At 38.1% G+C, this 24,340-nt stretch overlaps 1 protein-coding gene across 8 annotated transcripts in view; it reads left to right on the forward strand.

Moving 5' to 3' along the window:
• RAPGEF4 (Rap guanine nucleotide exchange factor 4) overlaps window positions 1-24,340 on the forward strand; it is a 285,737-nt gene that overhangs the window by 165,651 nt on the left and 95,746 nt on the right. Inside the window, exon 1 of one of the 8 annotated variants that reach the window (XM_019802966.2) lies at window positions 2,888-3,196. The exons of 6 other annotated variants lie outside the window; for them this stretch is intronic. Coding sequence is in view for 1 of the 2 variants with exons in the window: in XM_019802965.2 (XP_019658524.1) it covers window positions 3,392-3,409 (18 nt within the window). In the remaining variant the exon portion in view is untranslated. Of the gene's footprint in view, window positions 1-2,887; window positions 3,197-3,231; window positions 3,410-24,340 lie in introns of those variants that run through there. One more of the 8 variants, XM_019802965.2, reaches the window with a different exon arrangement.

The following is a 24,340-nucleotide window of genomic DNA, read 5'->3' on the forward strand; positions in this document are numbered from 1 at the left end:
ATGCCCTACCCTTTTATGAAGTAACTGTTCTTTTGCCATTTATGGTTCTCCTCAAAATACCTTTCTTCAATGAACCTTTCCACTGATCTTTTGCTATAAAAAAAAATACCTTTGTATGTTGAGCAAAGCTCTAGATAATCAGGTTCATGGAAAGCCAAAGCTTTCAAGTCTACCGTAACAGACTCGTCCTGCGACGATTTTGGATGCAGATGTCCCAAAGCACTCCAAAACAAATAATACACGGATCACTAGCCAAGTAAGGAGGATAAAAGAGCCTGGTGCTTCCTCATCAAGGAACCATCAGTGATGTGGAGGGCACACACAGAATGGCCAAGCCCTAGGAGGTCTAAAATGTTCTCAGCTTCAAAAGGAAGCTCTGTCTCTCTTAGGTCCCTCATGACCTTTAGGTTGGACCTCCCTGCAGAGGGACAACAGGCACAATGTTCTAAGCAGAGGCCTACCAGCTGTCATCCTGTGGCTCACTTTGTGACAAAATAGGAATTTGAAGTTTACAAAAAGTTAGAAACACAGAGTTATTATCAGCGTGTCGCCCGATAAGATTTAGGGGATGGGCCAGGCTGTTCCCCTATATTATTCATAGTGTATGTCATTTGTATTTGTTTGGGTCATTCATTCTATGTCAAGTTCTCTAGCAAACAGAAAAGCACCCTTGTTCTCTATTAGCAAATAGAGTGGATATAATGTCACCATGTGCTATTAAGAAAGCTCTCCAACGCCATCAGACAAAGTAAAGCAAATGAGATGAAAGATATTCATGAATAGAGTTGAAGCTCTAGAAAGATAAAAAGAAGCCTGAGAGTCTTAGAGTGGGTGTTAATTGGAATTTTTCCTTTATAAGAGACAAGTTGTGTTATGATGATTTCTTTTATCCTTTACCTTCTTTAACTACACGCTGGGCAATCTTATATTCCCTTTATGTTTCTAAATAGCAATAAAACGCCTGTGGACTGAAATAAAAGCACTTAGACTATTGTTTCAATGTCCAAACAGCTTCTTTGCGGAGAGATTGTATTCTCCTCTCCAGCTCCTACTCTTGATTTTGTTAATCACCATGTTTAACTTTTAACCAAATATGCAGGCATCAGTAAGTGATGTTTTTAGCTGCCTTGCCAGCTCTATTTTATTTCTAGATGCAGCCTCACCTTGCAAAAAAGGAACTTTCTTTTCATAAATTGCACTTTCATAGAAACAAATGGGCTGGCAGTTAACTTGTTACATTATTTTGTTTACTACTTACTGTAATTGATAGAGACGTCATTTAACTTGATATGACACAGGATACTGGAATCTATAAACTAATTGGTAAGATATTAGAAAAATGACCATTGTTCCAATAAAGCAAGTAGACTATTTTGATAGGGTTACGATTGTTTGGGGCTATTGGTTGTACAAATAAATTATTCTCTTTGATCTGTTTAAGTTGTATTTTTTCTGTCTTCTGTATGTGCCCTATCGGATGACCATGTTTAACACAGAAGCTAAAAATCACAATTACAAGAAATCTTCATAGTTGAATGTTACAGTTGCCCTTTGGAGGAACGAGCTTGTCTGTAATTTTCTGCTACTTACGTAGATTTTGTTCCCTGTGCTCCATGCATTTGACAGGTGGTTGCTATGGAGTTGTGTAGTTTAAGAAGTTTATCCTTTTCTTCCTCAATGTAGGAGCCAGAAAATAGGCTCAGGAAGATATCACAAAATAATCCCATTTCCTTATTTATAAACATCTAGTTTCCAAAAGAATCATTTGAGGTCCCCATTTTTTAAGGCAATTATAGTATTGACAGTATGATTAGTGAGGTTCCTTCTAAGTGTGGGAGAGTACTTTCCCAGTACAAAACACTAATCAATTCAATAATTCAATCAGTTATGGAAACAGCTCAAGTGTCCATGGACTGATGAATGCGTAAGGAAGATGTGTACACACACAAACACACACACAGACTATTACTCAGCCATAAAAGGGAATGAAATCTTGCCATTTGCAATGACATGGATGGAGCTAGAGAGTATAAGTCAGTCAGAGAAAGCCAAATACTGCATGACTTCATTCATATGTGGAATTTAAGAAACAAAATAAATAAAGAGGAAAGAGAGAGAGAGAGAAAACAAAAAACAGACTCTTAACTTATAGAGAAAAACTGATAGTTACCAGAGGGGAGGTGGGTGGGGGCGATGGGTCAAGGAGGCTATGGGGACTAAGGAGGGCTCTTGCTGTGATGAGCGCCAGGTGTAGTATGGAAATGTTGAATCACTATATTGTACTCCTGAAACTAATATTGCACTGCATGTTAACTAACTGGAATTTAAATAAAAACTTACAATCAGTTCAGAGCTCAAACGTTTCCTAAGCACTAGAAGAACTGGATGTTACCGATCAGTAATGAGCAAGCTTGGGAGTCTTATAAAACTATTTGGTAGGTGTTATTTTAAGATGACTTAAATCAGCAGTTTGTCAAACTCTTAAAAATCATGGGTCATTTATATAAAGAATAATTTTTAGAAATTATTATAAAGACACAGATTTTAAATGGCAAATGGGGAGGAGATAATTTACACAGCTTGAAAATTCTCATTAAGGAGAGGACAATAGAATAAGAAGAAAATAACTATTAGTGTCAAAAGTTTAGGAATGTTAGGCGTTTTTAGGGAATATAATAACATTGCTGCTCTTTTTTAAGATTAAAGAAAATAAATTAAAATATTTCACACTATTAAATAACGACATCTTATTTTATCATATACATTGGCTATGATTCTGAGCCAGATGAAGGAAAAGGAAATTGTGTGTTCTCGAACAAACTTAAAATAATAAAAAACTTAGATAAACCCATAAAAACCCTGTAAAACCTTTTAACTCCAGCTTTAGAACACCTACTGAATTCAAACCAACAGTTTCTGTGAAACAATTCTTAAAATCCTGCTTTTAAAACATGACTCAGCTTATCAAGCCATCTTGGCCAGAGTTCACAGGTTTACTAAACCCTGACAGCCGAACCCGTCTGTTCTAGGGTGAGATGGTTAGCTAGCCCTGTCACCGCGATGCAACAGCCCGCCTGTCTGTAACTGGCCGAAGGCGCAACGCTCATCAGAAGAGGGCAAATCAACCGAATGCGAAGGACAGAAAATCCTAAGCCTGCTCATTTTGATTTTAAAGGACACACTGCTTATCGCCCAGGTGAAGATTAGATTTGGCAGTGTTGCTGGCTCCGTCCCTCCCGACGTGTGGAGTGTAAACACTCATTTCTTTAGCCGGCCTATGGGAACACATAGCTCAGTGAGCCAACACTTACCTTGTCCCACCTTCGGGAGAACACCAGTGACTTAATGTCGAAGGTGCCAAGGACAACATCAGCTCTCGGTGTCTGAAGAAATGTTTGTTTTTGTGTTTGTGAGTTATGTATTTTATGGGGCAGAATGCCCTGGCTGAATATCTTCTTGCTTTTTATTCGGTCTGTTCCTCTGCTCTGTTATAAAAGCTGATGGTGCCATCTCTCTCTCTCTCTCTCTCTCTCTCTCTTTAGCTCCCGCAGTGGTATATTGATTGAATTTTTAAAATGATCTGTAGTTGCCCTTAATCTAAATCATGAATAGTAAGTGTGCGTAACAATCTAAAAACCTGATCCCTCTGGTCTCAGCTAAGCCATGTGTTTGTTGCCTCTGAACGTTCTCGGCAATGTCCCCAAGATCTGCGTACCGCGAGTTTGCTGGGTGAAATGGCACATATTGGAGTGTTTTGTGGTGATAGTTCATTAGTATGTTTTAGAATTACTTTCATAAAATTATGAATTACACATGCTGATTATTTTGGTGCTCTCCTTTTGGTTTCTGTACAGGGTTAAGATTTTTTTTAATGGAGAAGAACTTTTTACTGTTGTTGCGATGCTGATGGTTTTCCAGGGTTGCATGCGTTTTTCCACATTTTACCCAGCTTGGCATACGTATGTCCTCTCAGGCTTCTGTGTAATCAGAATTTGACTTGCGCAAGATATCACAGAGAGCACGGGAGTGTTTAATTGTTAAAAATAGTGATAATAGAAGAAACGAGATTCCCCAGTCTCTCTAGCCAACAGCTTCTCCCCTGTTCTCACTTGAAAAAATGACACGGCCTTGAGATGAGGCTGCTCCATACAGGCCCTGCTGCTAAGAATTAGTTCCACCAGTAGCAGGGGCAAGGAACACAATGTCATGTTAATGGTAATGTACGAGAGTGCTGATTTCAAAGTCAGGGGAGAGTAGATTGCTGTCTCCAGAAATATTTTATCCTGTGCTGCAGGCAATTATGTTCATCACCAGTAACTTTGGGTTGCTAGCACATTTTCTCAATTGACGGTGAGAATAAATTAGATAGTATCATTTATGTTTGATGTATCTGAATTTTTATTGCTCTTGTTTTGATAAATTGGAACCAAATTATTTGCAAAATGTGTCTTATGTTTAGGAGAGCAATCTGTAGTATTCTCAGATTGGATAAATTAATATAGTGATTACATGTCATTTAGGACGTGGATCCTTTCCTAATAACAGTTCTGTGTCAGACAGCCTCCCCTGAGTCCATAGATATTAAAATAGTCTGTAGTCATTCTCTTTACCTTTAGATAAAATGTCATTGAAGATAGATGACTGATAGATGCACATATACACATACATATATAAGCACATCCATATGTACATATGTATGCATATATATCTAACTGTTGTCGTTCTTTAAAGTTTCCTGAAAATGAAATGATAAAACCACCTTTACTAATATGATCTGGCGTTGTTCAGAGTTCTTATTGCCAGTTTTTTATAAATGTTTAAATTCTGTTCACTTGAACTTAGTTTTATTTTTTATTTTCCTTCAAAGAATGACTCAGAAATACCCACAAAATATGCCATCTGTTCGGTTGAAAATCTTTAATTTAACGAACATGTAGTGATTGATCCCAAGCCCCATGTGGGGCCCCTAAAATAAATAAAGCATGGCCATTTCCTTCAGGGAGTTAGAGCCACTGGACAGAGGCAGACATGTGAGCACATGTGCGTATGGTCGGGAGAGTGTGGTATCAGGAGGTGAACTTAGGAGTTCTTCAGTCTTGAGTTACAGTCCCAGCTCTGCCACTTACTCACCATGTGAAGGTGGACACTTTAGTTAAGCTTACTCCTCCGTTTCCCTCTACAGAACGGAAATAATAGCAGTGTCTTACCCCAGGGGGCTTCTAGAAGGATTAATGAGATTTATCCCAGTGCTTGGCCAGTGCTAAGTACCTGGTATGTACTCTGAGGAGACACATGGGGGAGGTGTGCAGTTCTCCTTGGGGAGATGGGGAGGAGTTCAGAGCCAGCCTCAAAGAGGAAGAAATGCCTGTGTGCACTCCTGATGGAAAAATGTTACCCGGGTGGAAGGGAAAGAATATTCCAGGCCAAGAGCATTGCAGAAAGAAAGGAATAGAGTATCAGAATTTTCTCTTTCGAGGCTAATTTCATCAGATCTAAAATGAAAAAACTCATCATTATGTTAAAAACTATACTTTGTAAGATCCCTTTCAAAGTTACCAAACCTGGCTTCCAAGCTCCAGGTATTTCAGGGACCCAACAAAACATCATATTTTTTTTTTCTCTAAAACTTGATCTTTTTAAAAAAGTAGATGGGGAATTAGGTTGAATTTCCCCCTATTTGTACCTCCCAATATCGTGCCTTCTTTTTTTAAAATAACAGCTCTAGATTGCTAATGTCTTTAGAGCCTATTGTTCATTCTGATCTCCAGCTCCTTTTCTGCTGTGACTGCTCAGTCAGTTCTCCCACATTTCCGGTTCTCCTTTGTCTCCCCACCTTCATACACACACACACCCTTCTCTTGAATGAATCACTCTGCAAGGTTTTCTATTGAATTCTGTCCTTTTACCTTTTTCATTTGTCAAGGTCATTTTAAATTTTATTCCACTTCTCCTGAGGGCCAGCCATCCCCACCCAATTGGGTATCATTGTCAAATTTATTAAGAACGCTTTTGAGTCCATATTCAAGGCATTAATAAGCATGTTAAATCTAGCAGCATTCAGCAAAGGATCTAACCTTGTGGAATTTAATTTGTTTGTTCTAATTTATTTGCATACATCATAAAATTACCCGATCTGGATATGAAAAAATAACATAGGAAAACATAGCATGAAAATACTGGGTAAAACAAGTGCTAAGTCACTAAATTAATGTCTCTGATGCTTTTCATTCACTTGTAACGTGAGGGAAAAGGAAGGTGAGAATTTTCTCAGAAGACATTAGTATGACTGAATTAGTACTTAGTCATTGTTATAGTCCATGTCCCCAGTTTCTGTCCCTGACACTTGATTGCTGCAACACAAATACGTCACTTACCTCCATGACCTGGTTTCCTTATCAAGAACATGGTGATCCCTGACCTACCACAGTAAAAGGATTGTTGGGAGATCAAATAAGATACGGCACTGGGAAAATTCCAAAACTCCATAGTTCTCAAATCTAAAACAGATTAAGTTTCCCTGGAGTTTGATTCTAAACAAGATCACACCCTTGTCTGTAGTCTCAGCCCAGGGGATCCCTGAGGTTGGCCAGTGAGTTCTGGTTTGTTTTTGTTTTGTTTTGTTTTTTAAAGATTTAATTTACTCATGTATTTATTTATTTATATATTTAGAGAGTGCAACAGGGGAGGGGCAAAGGGAGAGGGAGAGAGAGAATCCCAAGCAAACTCCACCCTGAGTGTAGAGCTCCAAGCAGGGCTCGATCTCACGACCCCGAGATCATGACCCAAGCTGAAATCACTAGTGCGACGCCCAACCGACTGAGCCACCCAGGCATCCCCAGTGGGTTCTGGTTTAAGTGGAGCTTGGTTCTGGAGAAGCATTATAGAGGTCCTCTTGAATCCTGTTAGGACTTGGTCCAGCCCTCAGTTCTAGGAAGACTTCGGGATGTCAAATGGAAAGTCATTCATCTTAATGTCCATATAATTTGGCTCAGCCAGGAAAATGAAAAATTCCCGCGTCACACCAAGTGCTCACTCAGTGCTGTAATTTGATAGCCTGGTTCCAAACAAAGTGAGGAAACCACACCCAGAGTTGACTACAAAGATGGACCAGGATAGAGTAAGAACAGGAACATGAAGATAAGCTGGAGAAGAGGCCCGGCCTGTTTGGGGGCATAACAGAGCATCATGGATGATTTCACGACCACCTATCCTGGACCTTCTAGTTATAGGGTATGTGAGGTTTTTAAATGTTTCACCAATTCTCCTAAAAGTGTCAAAGCATTGCAATGTACATCTGCCTAGTAAAGGAATTTGTAACATAAATGCAAAAATAGCTCTGCCATTCAACAAGAAATTGTTTTAAGTGACTGAAACAAGTAATGGTGGGCCTTCTCGCCCCCGCTCCTTCCTTTAGGTTTTGTGTTTTTTCTCTGTGATGTCTGGTTTATTCAGAAAAACACTTGGGCTCCCTCTGGTGGCCATCTCAGTGTTTCTGCACATCTAACCTGAGAACTGAAGTTTCAGTTGGATGGTGGGAAATGTTTGGATAAAGTGGAAGTGGAAATGTTAGTAGTAAATGTTATTTTCTTTTGTAAAATGACTAGCACTTGGAAACCTCAAAATTAGTCGGAGTATCCAATTCATTCATTCATACGTTTACGTCTCCTAATCTAATATGTTGTTGATACTTGACTTTCTTGAAAGAAGAGGTATCTGGGCTGTAAGTCCATAGAAAGACACTGAGTTCCAATCCTGTACATCAAACAGATTTTCCCAAGAAGTGCTTCTATTAGGTAGCAAGCTTTTATAGAATGCTTGCTGTGTATTAGACCAGAGTTAAGCTTTGTGGGAGACAATTTGCTACTCACCATTTTTAAAAAACTATGCTCACACTCTTCTTTAACTGTTAGCAATATTATATTATTTCTTTCTCTCCTTTAAATCATATTCCAGTTCTATTTCCCCCACAGAATTTTATCCTATTGTAATGTGTTTTTTTCCAGACCAGGTTACCTTTTAATTGTCTCGATGTGTTAGTTAATATACAGATTCAACCACAGTAACAAAGGCTCACATGTAGCAGTGTATTAAAATAGGAAGGTAATTTTTCTTCATTTTAACTGTCCCAGTGTGAGCTGTCCAGGGTTACATAGTACCTCCATGTTGTAATGTATTTTTATGACTGAAATTCTCTTATTGATTACCCTCTTATACTTTCATGTATCAAAAAGAAGTATATACATTTAAATTTTAGTGTTTTGAAATTTCTTTTCACTCTGTCTATTAAAATTTTTCTTCTGGCTTGAGTTATGACAGTAGTTGTACACAACTGTCAAAACTAAATATTTTATAGATTTTTATAAACAATTATTAAATATTAAAATAAATTATTATTGGAAAGGCTTCATGGAATGACTTGGATGTTTTTAAAAAAATGAATTCGTTATCTACCTGCAATGGGTTTAACATCAATTCTGTTCTTCTCCTTGGATATTACATACGTAAGTGCTGGGAAAGCTCATTCACATAAATCAGTAGATGAAAAGAAAATAGTTTTACATAGCAAGGTCCCTGAATTCTTTGACTCCTAGGCAGCTAGTGTGGTACCTTCTGGAGAGAGAGAGATGATGGCGTAGTCATAGGAGGAGTGTGGGAAGTGTTGCATTCTGGATGGATTTTGAAAATAAGAGTGATGGATTAAATGTGAGGTGAGAGAGAAGGAGAGGAGTTAAGGATGACCTCAGGGTTTAGGGCCTGACCATGTGGAAGTGTGCAGTCAATGAGGCTGTCTATTAAAGAGAAACTGAGAAGAGAAAACTGAGGATAAAGGGAGCTTGGAGACCCAGTTTGAAAGTCACTGCCACTAGGCATCCAAGGTTATAGTTAGGCTTTTGTTCTGTCCCTCTGTTCAGTCAATAGTTAATGATAATAAACATCACGGAGTGAAAATGAGATTATATGTTGGGTAATTATACTGAGTAGCATGTACCTGGGGCATGACTAAAATTAGAATGTGTCTAAAAAAATAAAAATAATGAGACGAAAATCAGCAAGGGTTTTATTAATTTCTTCTTCCCCCCTCTGTTATATTTTGTAGATTTTAAGAGAATTTATGTTTCTAAGTAAACTCTGTATATGACTGCAGATATCACCTTTCAAATTAATAAAAGTTGATTTATGGGCTATATCAAGTACAAATAGTAAATGAATCAAGCTAACAAAGCATCGCTTAATAGACATCCTCAGGGACCTAATTTAATGAATAGGTAGAGGGATGTTATTTGTAACAGAGTCCGCAAATTATTTCTATATGAATCAGTGATTTTAAATGGCTATGGCCTGCTTGAAACAATTTGTTTTCTTAATTAGTTTAATCATTCTCTTTTTATATTTTCTTATACTACTAAATGAGTTAATAACCCCCTTTTTCTTAAATAAATTAACCTTTCCAGCCTAGCCACAAATTTCCAATTAATAAAGCTTGAAGGATTGAAATAATACTGTAATAGGAGGCAAATGATCATATTTTATGTAATCCTTTTAAAATCAACTAACATTTATTAAGTGCCTACTATGTGTCATGCAGGCACATGCTTTGGCTCTAGAGATATGAAGTCTAATAACACTAATTCTTGATTTCAAAGAGCAAACAGCCCAACAGCCTAAACAGCTTAGAAGAAAAATAGGTAAATGGATAATTATGTCAGAATGTGGTACTGAGAGAGATGGGAGTTAAGTGCTAAAATTCTTTGTTCATTCTAAGAGCTATGTCACTTGAACACAAAGGGTTTCCGAGAAAATGTTTCACCCCCCAACATTCTCCCTCTTCCTAAGAATGTAGTTACTAATTACCGTATAACTCCAGACTAGGTAAATTACAGGTGACAGAAACCTTTATCAAGCCACCTCAACAGCAAATAAGAGGGGAAGTTGAGGACTCACATCCCCAGTCCACAGGAGGAGCAAGCGTGCAGCTGACCCCCTGCTACTAGAAGCCAAATCTACTTCTTTCTGCTTCTCCCCAAGCCTGGAAACATGGCCTCCACTGGTCCCTAGTTCTTCCCCAGCAGCTGCAGTTAGAAAACCTCGGGGAAAGACACTGACTGATCTAGTGTGGGTAGAGCGGCCCCTCCACCCCAACTCTGAGCCAGTGTGGGTGAGATACAACTGTGGGCTCAGGTCTGAAGATGGGGAGAAGTTCTGTGCCCAGAAGAAGGGGGAGTAGGAAAGAGTAGCTGTTCACCTCTCCTCCTCAGGGAGGCACATTCAGCTGACTGCTAAAAAATCAGTCCCCTTCCTCTAGTGTACTCAGATAACAACATAATGCAATCAATATCTCATTTGGAGTTAGTCTTCATCCCTTGTTTATGAAGAAATAGGACAGAAGCACTTACGAGAATAATGTTGACATCACATTTTGCAATAGCTTTGATTGCAATGAGCATTGTGCTTTAGAAATTCCATGCATTCCATTCAGTCAGAAGCATAATTTCTTTTTCACTGTCTTCTTAACATGTATGATGTGGAAATTAACAAGATTTGATCTTGTTAAGTCTTTTGAGCTACTTAGATGTGGGTTCTGAACCAGTAGATGACATAAGCAATCCCATTTGTCCTAGAATATTACAGGGATTCTTCTTTTTTTTTAAATCTATTTGATTTTAAGTCTTTAAACCCTATGAGCCAAATTTACATTCAGATGAGTCACTGAAGCTTATATTTTGTGCCTAAAAGGAAATGTTTATGCCAAGAGTCTCAAATGAAGTCTAGTGAAACGGTGAATTTTTTAAATAATGGTTATCTTTTACTGATCATAAACGTAATAATGCTTATGTTGAATATTTGGAAACATAAAAGTATTTTTAAAAATCTCCCATAGATGCCACCAGCCAGAGCTCTATGTGTTTCTGTATTTAACATACAGAAACAAATATACATATAGAAACAAAATTTAGTTCATACGGCATAGTTTCATATTCTACTTCTTTTAATTAAGTTTTTTAGCAGACTTTTTAAAAATAATCTAACATTGTCTCAACCATATTGGGAATGAATTTCTTCTGCAATGATTTTTTTTTTCAATTATCTATATCTTGTCAAGGTTAGGTCTCACACCATCCCCTTCCCGTTTCTGGAATTATTTTTAGTTATCTTGCTGTTGTTCTTCCTTCATTTTTGATGTTCTAAGATTCCCTCTGGTATTATTTCCCTTCTGTCTGAAGAACTTCCTTTAGAAATTCTTGTAGAACAGGTCTGCTGGATATGAATTCTCCTAAATTTTCCTTCACCTGAGAGTGTCTTTATTTTACCTTAATTCCTAAAGGATATTTTCACTGGATAGAGAATTATGGGTTGACAGTTTTTAATCTTTCAGCACATTTTTAATGAACCAATATTGTTACATTAGCATTAACTGAAGTCCATTCTTTACATATCTCCTTTGTTTTTGTTTTGTTTTTTTAAGATTGTGTTTATTTGATAGAGAGCCGAGGAGAGGGAACACAGCAGTGGGAGTAGGGGAGTAAGAGGGGGAGGAGCCTCCCACTGAGCAGGGAGATGTACTCATGGCTCCATCCCAGGACCCTGGGATCATGACCTGAGCCAAAGGCAGACGCTTAATGACTGAGTCACCCAGGCGCCCCTCTCCTTTGTTTTTATGTGGTGTCCTCTTTCTGCTCCAGGATCCTATCCCAGATATCACTTTACATTTAGTGATTATGTCTCCTTAGGCTCTTTTTGACTGATATGGTCTCTCAGACTTTCCTTGCTGCTGATGACTCTGACAGATTTGAGGGATAATGATCAGGTATTTTAGAGAACATCCCTCAGTTGGGATTTGTCTGATATTTTTTTCAAGATTAGACTTGAATTATGGGTTTTGACGGAAAGACCACAGAGGTATAGTCCATTTTCATCACATCATATTAAGAATACATACTATCAATTTGATTTACCATTGACTTTGATTACCTGGTGAAAGTGGTATTGTCCAAATTTCTCCACAGTAAAGTCACTCTCTGCCCACCCTCCCTTTCCACACTGAACTCTTTGGAAGGAAGTCACTGTGCACAGCCCACACTGTAGTGTAAGGAGTTATACCCTACCTCCTTGATAGTGAATACCTACATAAATTATTTGGAATTGTTCTGCATGGAAGATTTGTTTCTCACATTAATTAATTAAGTCAGTCAATCATTTATTTATATCAGTGTGGACTCACGAGTATCTATTTTATACTTTGGGTTATAATCCATTACTACTGTATTTTTTTGTTTCTCAAATTGTTTCAGTTTTGGCCATTGGGAGATCTTTTGGTTGGCTCCTGTGTTTCCTTGACGTACTCCCATGATTATGTTTTGCTTTGTGTTGTGTTTTTAGACACTTCCTTACTTTCTGACACAACTAGATGCTTGTATATTCCCTGCCCCATCTTAGCAACTGCCATTGTGCCAAAGATTCTTGGTTCCTTTTATTGAAGAATGGTATTAGAAACCAAGATCTGGGTGGTAGATGTGCTTGTTGCTACTGAGATGTCATCGCTTTTACACACCTTCAGCTGAGACAGCAAGAAGATATATGAGGGTATACTAACCTGTGCATATACACAGATCTATAAATATTTGTGTATATATCTATATCTAGCTACTTATCAGTTCACATTCATTTGTCTAATTCTAATCCATTAGTGCATAGATCAGTCCAGCCTGTTTCTCCTTCCCACTCCCACAGTGAGAAATTTGACTCACAGTATCTGCCATCTATTTGTCTAATGCCGGTATATATGTATAATGGTTTCAGGCTGATTACCTGCATCCTGTGAAAAACATACTTTATCAACTAGAATAGAGTGCTCATGTACAGGGTGTTTTGCCTTTAGTCTTCATAATCCACTCATTTTGAAATTATTTAAGTCAGAACCTTCCCCACCTCCCTCAACCCACTCCCTTCAGTGAGGTTGTTTCATGCATTTGTAAGATAGTCAAATTCTTTTTGTCACAGTCTGCATTCTATCTTGGGATTCCTAACTTCCTAATGATTATTATTTTTTTTACTCTGCATATATTGTTTTATTCCGTATGCTGTAAAGTTCTGTGGGTTTTGACAAATGCATAGTGTCAGGTATCCTACAGAGTAGTTTCACTGCCCTAAAAAATTTCCCGTGCTTCACCTGTCCATCACTCCATATCTGAAGCCCTGGCTATCACTAGTTTTTCTATTCTCTCTGTAACTTTACCTTTTTCAGAAAGTCAAATAAATGGCATGAAATAGTAGGTAGCCTTTTCAGACTGACCTCTTTCACTGTTTAACAATATACATTTAAGATTCCATATTTTTGCATGGTTTGATAATTCATTTCTTTTATCACTGAATAACATTTACTTATTTTTCTCATCTTATTGCACTAGCTAGGACATCCAGTATGATTTTGAATAGAAGTGGTGAGAAAGTGTAATCATTTTTACCATATATTTTAACTCTTCCATGATATTATTTGGCTTTAAGTATAGTATATATAATGGCTGCAAAATATCCCCTAATTCTGATGTATCATCACTTATTTTTAACCACTTGTGTAGTGTTGGATATTTTGGTTGTTTCTAGTTTCTCTATTCTTTAGTTTTATTATCTTTGCAATAGAGAAGAAAAATATCCACCTCATGAAAATCTCATGTCAAGTAAATAAAATAATCCATGGAAAATTCTTATGGCCATGTCTCACAAAAAAATTTACACTTAATAAAATGCTTTTTCAGTTATAATTATTATTAAGGCTTGTGAAATATAAATGATTAAGGGAGTTAAGGTAGAGCCTGTGTGTAGGTTCAGAGATTCTCCTTATACTTGTAGGGAAGCTGGACTTTGGTGCTATGCCATAGAAGTAAACCAACAACGAGCCTGGAGCCAGACTGCTTTGAGTTCAGAGGCTGGCTCTGCCACTTCCTAGTTATGTGGCCTTGAGCAAGTCACCTACCCTCTCTATGACTCAGGTTCATCATCTAAAGAATGGGTTGATAAGAACAGTACCTACCTCCTAAGCTCCTCATGAGGTTGAAATAAAAACCTGCACATAAAGTTCATTCAGCACCATACCTGGCACATAGTGTACACTCAACAAATATTATATTCTTTTGATTATAAACAAGATAAAGTTGATTTGCCTCATTTATATTTCCGGTAATATATTTTTAAATTTTCTTCACCCAAACTCATCACTACTATCTCCTTTCTTCCTTTCTAATATCAAGATTCAAGGGCCACAGTCACATTTTGTTCTAAAGGAGAGAATATCTTTTTTTTTGCTCTCCTTTTTCCAGCTGATCCCCACCTTCATTATGTCAACAATTCAACTTAAGCATGCTATGCCAGCTTCTGTTCTCAGCACTGGGGAATAACACAGAAATGGCCCTCCCTCTGATTAAAAAAACAACAACAACAGAAAGTAAACAAGTTATTACAACTAAAAGGAAATGCAAGATGCCCTGAAGCTAGCACTGTCAGGTAGAAATATAATGCTACACGTACGTCATTTAAAGTTTTCTGGCAGCCACATTTCAAAAAGTAAAAATAAACAGGTGAAATTAGTTTTGATAGTATATTTTCTATAATCCAAGATATCTGAAATAGTCCCTTTTCAACATGCAACCAATACAAAACATTATTAGCAATATATTTTACACTGTTTTCTTGTACCTAGTCTTCAAACTTAGCAGGTGTTTCACACTCACATCCAAAGTCAGACTAATCACATTTCAAGGGCTCAGTGGTCACCTGTAGGACCAGCTAAAAGCTCTACAAACACCTAATAGAGGGCCTGGCACATCTCACTAAAACTGAAGGATGGGGAAGTCAGGAAAAGGAAAGAGAATGCATATTAAAGGCAGAGGGAATGGATTGGGCAAAAACTCCAAAATGGAAGAGTTTGGTGTATTTGAGGGATTGGAAAACATTCTCATTAACTGGAGCAAGGGGGAGAATGGTGGAAATGAATCAAGAAGAATGGGGAGCCATTAAATGTTTTAAATAGAAAAGCAGGGGTGCCTGGGTAGCGCAGTCGTTAGGTGTCTGCCTTCGGCTCAGGGCGTGATCCCAGCGTTGGGGGATCGAGTCCCACATCAGGCTCCTCCCCTGGGAGCCTGCTTCTTCCTCTCCCACTCCCCCTGCTTGTGTTCCCTCTCTCGCTGGCTGTCTATCTCTGTCAAATAAATAAATAAATAATCTTTAAAAAAAAAAAGCAAAATAAATAGAAAAGCAACATGATCAAGATTGGCTCTTTTAAAAAATCACTATACTTCACAGGGCAGATGGGCAAGGGCATTTTCCACAGAAGGCAGTATAGGGTAGTGGCTAACCAGAGGGCTCATGTACGAGAGTTAAAACCTGCCGGCCATAGGATCCTTAGCCTCAGTTTCATTATCTGTGAAATGGGAATGATAAGAGTACCTTCTTCAAAGGGTCATTGTATTCCATGAGATAATTCATGTGACTGACTGACTTTTACTTAGCCTAATACTCTCGAGCTCCATCCATGTTGTTGTAATTGGCAAGATTTCATAAGTCAGAGAAAGACAATACCACATGATTTCATTCATATATGGAATTTAAGAAACAAAACAACGAGCAAATGGGGGGAAAACAGAGAGAGAGAGGCAAACCAAGAAGCAGATGCTTAACTATAGAGAACAAACTGATGGTTACCAGAAGGGAGGTGGGTGGGGAGATGGGTAAAACTTTAAAAATAAATAAGTAAATAAACCTATTATTACCATATGACCTCCCCCCAAAAAGATAATTCATGTGAAGCAATTAGCACATAGCATTCAATAAATACTTATTCTTATCCTCCCCTGAGATTGGAATAGTCTCTTGTAGGATGAATCCTCAAACCTTCCTTCTTTGTCTTCTTTTCTGTCCTCCTATTCTTGAGGACCCGAGGCAGATGAAAAGAGAAAATAACGGAATAGCTTCCCTTACCCACAGCCCCAAGTCAGAAAAGAAAACCATTTTCACTATCTTGTCCTTCACCCCAGTTTGTGATTACTTTTATATCCTGAGAACAGTTTTCATATGAACTGTTTAGTCTCAGAGTTTTCTCTGCCCTTTGCCTCCATAAAGATTCCTGTGGGCTCCTTCGAAAATACTGTAAGATCACAGAGGTTTAAACTCCTAATGATAATTAGAGAGAAGTAATTCTCAAAATGGCTAAGTAAGTAAGAAAAAGCAATGATACTACCAACTAATAACAGAACAATTATTTATGGTGTTTTCAGGCATAGTGAACCACCCAGGACATTTGACTTACGAAGTTTTGAAATAAGATAATTTAGTACAAGATTAAATCACTTGGAGAGTGTTTCCCTCACTACCAGCCAAAACATGTGAACAGCTGAGGCTGTCCCCTTCCTTCCTCCCTTCCCTTTCCTGGTACTGCACCCTCCTCTGCATTCTGGAGGGAACCCCACTGTGTAAAAAGAATGAAACTTTGTCTTTACTCAGAAGAGATTTACTTTAAAATGCAGTCTACCGGGGCACCTGGTGGTTCGGTCAGTTAAGCATCAGACTCTTGATTTCAGCTTGGGTCATGATCTCATGATCTGAGATCAAGCCTCTGTAGGCTCCGGGCTCAGTGGGGAGACTGCTTGAGATTCTCTCTCTCCTTCTCCCTCCCCCTCTGCCCTTCCTGGCCCCACACACTCTCTCTAACTAAAATAAATAAATCTTTAAAATGCAGCCTACCATTTCTTTAATTTTAAGCTGCACCAAGCAGAGATTTGTAGTGTTTCTAATGCCAGGTAGAGGTTGAGACAAGAAAACAGGTGAGCAGTGGAGTCCTCTCTCACTGTCTTGGGTGGGTGCCCAGAGCAGGCCTGTGCTTCCCCTATAGCAAGTCGTGACTCCATTCCCACACTTCGGCTGTTCTAGTTCATGGCTGCAGAACAACCCTTCCAGAATCTGGACCCTCATGTGCCAGAAGCAGATGAGAACGAGATACTTGGTGTTTTCCTAACAAAAGCCTGTTAATTACCAAATCTTACAATGATTAATCCCCGTCTGGCTGAAAGCTTTAATCAAGGGGCTGTAGAAGCTTTGCTATGTGCACCCAAACATTTCACCTTCCAAGAGATACGTCCAGAGGGGGAGCTAGAATCCTCATCTTATTTCCAAAAAAAAAAAAAAAAAAAAAAAAAAAAAAAAAAAAAAAAAAAANAAAAGAAAAAAAATGTCCACAGTTTAAGTTTCTAGTCAATAAAAGAACACAATAACATTTGATTCCTTCTCATTGTACTTGCAGATGTTTCAAGTATTTCTAAAGCCTTTCCGATTACTTCGGATAAAAAGCTGCCGACCCTGAGGTAGAAATGCCAGGTTTCTAAAGTATGATTAAGCCTCCATAAGCTTATTACTTCTCCAGTAACAGTAAGGCTTTAAAGTTTGGGTTTCTTCTTATGCACACTCCAGAAAATTAGAAAAATGCAGAAAGGGAAAAGAAGAAAAATATGAGTATAATGAAATGTTAAAAGTTCCATATATTACACTACTTATTTCTTTGGCCTTTTAAGATACACAGTTTGCATATCTCATTGACACCATCATCTGCACTGGTGCAACTTGATGATTAAAAGAGAAAAAGAAAGAAGACTGTGTTTAGGGAACCTGGTTTATAAGCCAGCTGTGAAATGAACTGGTATCTCAATGTAGTAATGTATGCTTTCCTGCCTTGTTTTCATATTTTGTAGGATAGGCTGTTCAGGACTTTGATGGGTTTTATTTTGATGAGCTTTGTAAAGGCTCAAAAGGTTTCTTGAAAACATTAATGGTTTTTGCTATTCCAGGAATTTCGCATAACATAAATCAAAGGTACTGCTGCTGCTATCAGGTTCCTGAGCCCTTAAAGGTTATCAAAATCATTTCTATGTTCCTGGCCTGTATGGATACTAAAATTGTGTTTGTTATAGCTTTAGCCTACTGGGTTGCTTGAGACAGAAAAAGAAATCTTTTAAAATTTCCCATCAATACCGACAAGTACACCTACATGCGGAAGACTGTATAAAAGTCAATTTAGTGCATGATTTTCAATTCTAAGTGTAGGACAAAGAACTCTTTTTTTCCCATGGTAATTATTTTACCTTTCGCAACTGGGAATTACTATGCTATTAAAATAATGGCTTGGGGCATTTTGCAAAGCATGCATTTAAAAGCCAGGAAAACGTATTTGTGTTTTCCTGTTGGAAATTTTTGTCTTAATTGATTAATTTGTTCCACATTAATATTTATTAGTTTTAATACAGAACCAATGGCTATGTTCATATTTCTAGGACAAACTGCTTTCTAGATCTTCCTTGATCTGAAGGAAATAACAAAGGTCAACTTGAAATGAGTGTTTCTCCCTTCCAACCTGAAACACCTTACTTTAGATTTTGAACTGAAGAGAAATGTTATAACCAGGAAAGAAAAAGCAAAAGGAAAATGGTCCGTAAATTGATTGCCAACAGCCAATAAACTTATTAGTTTTTCCATGTCCAGCCCTGAAGAGCAAAACTGGAATTTGGGAAATGAAGAAAAATTCTTTCCATTCTTTTCATACCGCTGCCAGGTGAAAGCTCCGCAGAGATTTCTCCATGTATTCATCACATAAATATTTAATGAATAATCTCTATGAACAAAGCACCACAGGGATTCCAAGATAACAAGGACACAATTTTTTATGTTAAGGAGCTCACGTTGTACTTGGAGAAACAGATCTGTACGTAACTGTGGCTGTAGCAGTGAGATGCTTGCAGTAACAGGGATTCAGGAAAAGCAGAGGGGCCCAAAGGTCAACTCAGGACACAGTTGACGTCTGTAGGAAATGCACATCTGTGGGAAATTCCTCAAAATCAAGAATTCAGGAACACTTTTACCCGATCTCGAATCTCCCCAGATGGTCATTTAAATTGTTTCATTTAATACATTGATTATAAACCTTCAAAGCACAAAGAATGAGAAAAATCACCTGTTGTGGGCTCATTTTTTTTAAGTAGTTTCTGTACCTTCTCTGATTGTATCAGAGGGTGTCTCTACTAGGACCAATCTCATTTTTTTAAACATTTTGTTTTCCAAACCTAGCATTATAACCAAACTTAGTGTAATTTACCAGAATAATTCCCTTTGGATCTAATGCATCAACTTAGTACAGTACAGAGGACGTTCTCAAATATCCATGGAAAAAACTGATCTTTGCATGTCTTTATTGAAGATGGAATTATGTAACATGGTAGTTCGTTATATGTTATAAGTGTGTTATTATGTTACATAATTTTAAAGATTAATTTATACTAAATGAGTTTGTAAGAATTATTGTTTGAAAATACTTCCAAATTTTTAAGAGATGGGGACTTTGCCTTTTTTTCAGGATAGGTAAGGTAGATATAATTTTGTTTATGTATTATATAAATATACATGTTTATATGTATAAATCTCTTCTCTACATTTAGGTTTTAACAACCCAGGTTAGTAGCCATTTCTCCTGGGTTTTTTGTTTGTTTTTGTTTTGGGGCTTTTTTGATGGGGAGGGAATGCAAACTTTGGAATTTATCAAAGTTCAGTTTTTAGAAGTTTAGTGCCACAGATTAAAGCTCAAGCATGTGACCCAAACTCTGCCAGTCTTTGCAGAATCCATTTCTTTTGGTGAGGGTAGCAGGGGAAAGTTTGGGTCTTAGGGTGAGCGGCGGAGTTTCTGGGATCCACTGTGTACACTTGGTGAGTCTCAGTGATGCCCCACGGCAGAGGCTGTGAGGCTGGGCCGAGGGAACCCGCAGTGTGGTCTGTGCCTGGTTCATCGCTGGGTCATTTCTCAGCTTGTCTCTTGGCATTTACAGAGATTCTCTGAATTTTTTACTATCCCTTAATAAATTCCTTTTCTGCCTCAACCATATGGAATAAGGACAGAGACTGAGATACACAGCAAATTCTAAAACTACTTTATGCCATTGATATTTAGATTCATATTGTAAACACTCCCTCATTTTCAAATACTAATTTCATAAATATTGAATGCGATTACTTTTCACCTTACTCCCTGAGGAGGATAATATAAGGATCATGTTGTGTTACACCTATGCTTGGAAACCTTATTAAGTGTTTATGTAATGAATTTGGTTGAGATGAGTTATTTGTAATTTAGAAATTTTAAAGTGTGTTATTTGTGGATGTTAAGTATATTATTCAAATACCCCTAGAGACCAGATACGTTTTCTTTAATAAATTGTAAGCATTTAATTTTCTTGGAAGGTCCTCAAGTATAAAGGTAATAAAAGTGGTTTGGAAATTATTCCCTTAACTAGAAAACATACTGATTTATTTCAGTAATATAAATGTTGTCAGGGTGATGACCTTGTGATTGAATCAACTAGATCCAATCTTTAAGAAGCACTCATAACATTTTATAAGGGATTATGACATTATGGATTCCAAGGGTGCTACTAGTAGTCATCTAATTCCCAGATGCTCTAAGTGTGGTTCGCAGCCCAGCAGCATCAACATCATTTGGCGGAAATGGAGAATTTCAGGTCACACCCCAGGCCAATGGAATTAAAGTCTCTATTTTAATGAGACCCCCATGTGATTCATACAGATATTAAAATTTGAGAAGCACTGATTTTTATCCTCATTTTATCAGACACAGAACCCAGCCTGTTGAAAAAACTAAAGGCAGGGGGAGAGGCATAACTTAATAGTCCTCTCCAACAAGAAGTTTCTACTCAACTGCAAATCCTTGAAACCACTTCTTCATGCCACAGTGGCAAAGGAAGCAGCCAGTCATTTTCTTCTTAACACTCCTTCGTATACCTGAACACATAATTTATCCCTTACCAACTCCTCGCAACCCCCCCCCACCTGAACATAAATTACCCCTTCCCATCTCTCACAAAGTTTTCTCTTCACTCACCTACAAGCGAAATCTGCTGGAAAGAATGAATCAATGAAGAAATTCTTCCATTCATTAGATAAATACTTGTCGAGTAGCTGCCAAGAGCTGGGGGAGAGAACAGTGAGCAAAACCAAGTTCTTGTCCTTATGGAGCTAACATTTCAGTGGAGAAGACAGACCAGAAACAAGTATATAAAATGCCAAGTGTGGTAAGTGCCACACTTGTAGGAAGAGGCCCAAAGAGTGCCAGATGTGGGGTGGGGGATGCTGTGTACTACAGGACGGGCAGAGCATGACAGTATGTGCCAACCTCATCTTACACATTCCCTGCCCCAGGAATCAGCCATTTCTCCCAAGAAGACCTGATTTCCAAACTCAAGATGTTCATGTTATTGGTTTGGTCATTGTTTTGAAGCCTAATATATCTCTTTTCTTCCACAGTGAGAATTCTGGGTTTTGAAGGACACAGGGATGATAAATTTAGATATCTCATAATTTCTTAGGTGCTTTATCCTTCATTATGCATACAGTAGATTCAGGCTAACAATGCTATGTGTTTATCAATAAATGATTGTTAAATAAATTGTCTATCATATGTATGCAATGGCATACCCAAAAGTGCATGTAGGAACACCAAAACAAGGGGGGGTGAGGTAGCTTTTTATGTTCTGATATGAAAAGATCTTTAAGACACATTAAGTGAAAAAGAGCAGGGTCAGGCCAATATGTATACCATTTGTGTGGAAGAGGAGTAGGGGACAGAATATATATTTATATTGGCTTGTATGGGTCAATTAATTGAGCATCTTCAGCACAAGAGATTTTTCTAAAATGTGTTATGCAAACTTTTCTCCTGCTTTTTTTTTTTTAAAGATTTTATTTATTTATTCGACAGAGACAGAGACAGCCAGCGAGAGAGGGAACACNACTTCAGCACAAGAGATTTTTCTAAAATGTGTTATGCAAACTTTTCTCCTGCTTTTTTTTTTTTTAAAGATTTTATTTATTTATTCGACAGAGACAGAGACAGCCAGCGAGAGAGGGAACACAAGCAGGGGGAGTGGGAGAGGAAGAAGCAGGCTCATAGCGGAGGAGCCTGATGTGGGGCTCGATCCCATAACTCCGGGATCACGCCCTGAGCCGAAGGCAGACGCTTAACCGCTGTGACACCCAGGCGCCCCCCTGCTTTTGAATTGTACCCAGCAAGATCTTGNCTGCTTTTGAACTGTACCCAGCAAGATCTTGATCCCCTGGCTTCAGGGAAAGTAGAGTTTCAACCATAGTGTTTCTATATCATCCTATTTTTTTTAGGGGTGGGGAGGGGCAGAGGGAGAGGGAGTGAGGGAACCTTAGGCAGGTTCCACACCCAGCGTGGAGTCCAATGCTGGGCTTGATCTCACAACCCCGAGATCATGATTTGAGCCAAAATCAAGAGTCAGATGCTTAACCAACTGAGCCACCCAGGCACCCTTATATTCATTCTATTTTAAACTATTAAATAAATGTTAACTTCCAGTACACACCATGCCCAGATTTAAATGTGAGGTTATAAAAAGAAATGTCAGGGTGTTCTAAATCTTTTATTAACGAGCACTAATCCCATAAAAGTTCTGGGAATTGAACCATGTCTCTAAATCTTACATTCACTTTGTTTCCCAAAAGTGCTCAACATTCTATTCCCAAATTTGGAATAGGCAGCTAGGCAGTGCTTAATTCTGACTTCATTGACAGAATTTCTTGTAATGGAAGAGAGGGGAAATGATGAACAAGGCTTAAATTTGTAGAAAGAGGAGGAAAAGGAAGTGTAATAACCCATAAGTTTATATGTTTTCATGAAAATCACAGTTATGAGGGTAAACAGGCCACAGTGGACAGTGACCTCTGTGGAATATTACGGTTGACTTATTTTGTGTCTCTTTGCTCCGATTACTGAAATGAAGATTTACTAGTAATATGTTGGTATTATCACTATAAGAAAATCTGTGCCTAATCAGGTCAATTCATAAGGAAAAAAATGAACCACTTCCTGTATGATCTGAAAGAGAACAATTCCAACTGATAAAAATGGGTACCTCTCCAGAATGTTAGCATTTCGTTTTTTGCTTCCAAATACCTGGCTTATGAGTATCTAATAGACATGAAGACACACCTCCTAGAAAGCAAACACTCAGAAGATCCTATACGTAAAAGAAAGATTAGTAGCTAATTGAGGTTCTCTCCCACTACTAGAAGAAATTAGAAACAATCTTTATTGTAGATTAGGGCTTGACAGAATCATTCTAAAAACATGTCATCTTGCCACATTGCATTAGGATATGCTGGAGAGACTTAAACCATCTGCTAGCACCTGCTAGAGAATAGCACTCCCAGACCAGTTAACACGAGCAAGCATCTGGGCAACCTTTTCCTGTAGGCACTTCTTTGTTCCAGTTTCATGGACTCACCAAGCAGCCTTCAGTACACTTGAAGTCTCTTCTGATCTATAAACCTGAACAAATAGACTATAACCTGAGGCTAAACTATAGACTTCACTTTCCCACAATTTAAAAGCCACTTTTTAAAAACATGAGTATGCATATTGATTTGGTTGGATTGAGGAGTCTCAACTCCGTGAGATATACACGTGAAATAATCCCCTCTCTCCAATAACCACTCTTAACTGTTGAGTGGAATACTTTCTTTCTTACTGGTACTTGGCAACCATAAAAATACCCCAGTCTTAATCCATAAATTATTTTGTTTCTTTCGTCCCTAAAAATATTATTTCAGTTATTATGGATTAATCTTGTCAATTTTTTATATTGAGACCTTATTTTTAGAGCAGTTTAAGGTTCACAGAAGAATTGAGGAAAAGGCACAGAAATTTACCACATACCCTCTGCCTCTACACCTGCATAACCTCCCCTGTTATCAACATTCCCCACCAGAGTGGTACATTTGTTGTAATTGATGAACCTGCACTGATACATCATAACCACCCCAAATCCATAGCATGTATTATGGTTCACTCTTGGTGTTGTACCATTCTAATGGGTTTGAACCCATAGATATATACAGATATACAGATATATAATAACCTATATCTATCCTTATGGTATCATACAAAGAATTTTCACTGTCCTAAAATCCTCTGTGTTTGCCTATCATACCTCCCCCAATCCCTGACAACACCGATCTTTTTTTTTTTTTTTAAATCTCTATATCCAACGTGGGGCTTGAACTCACAACACCCAGGGATCAAGAATTGCATGCTTGAGGTGCCTGGGTGACACAGCGGTTAAGCGTCTGCCTTCGGCTCAGGGCGTGATCCCGGCGTTCTGGGATCCAGCCCCACATCAGGCTCCTCCGCTAGGAGCCTACTTCTTCCTCTCCCACTCCCCCTGCTTGTGTTCCCTCTCTCGCTGGCTGTCTCTGTCTCTGTTGAATAAATAAA

Source organism: Ailuropoda melanoleuca, chromosome 2 (assembly GCF_002007445.2).
Source record: "Ailuropoda melanoleuca isolate Jingjing chromosome 2, ASM200744v2, whole genome shotgun sequence".
Classification (NCBI taxonomy): domain Eukaryota; kingdom Metazoa; phylum Chordata; class Mammalia; order Carnivora; family Ursidae; genus Ailuropoda; species Ailuropoda melanoleuca.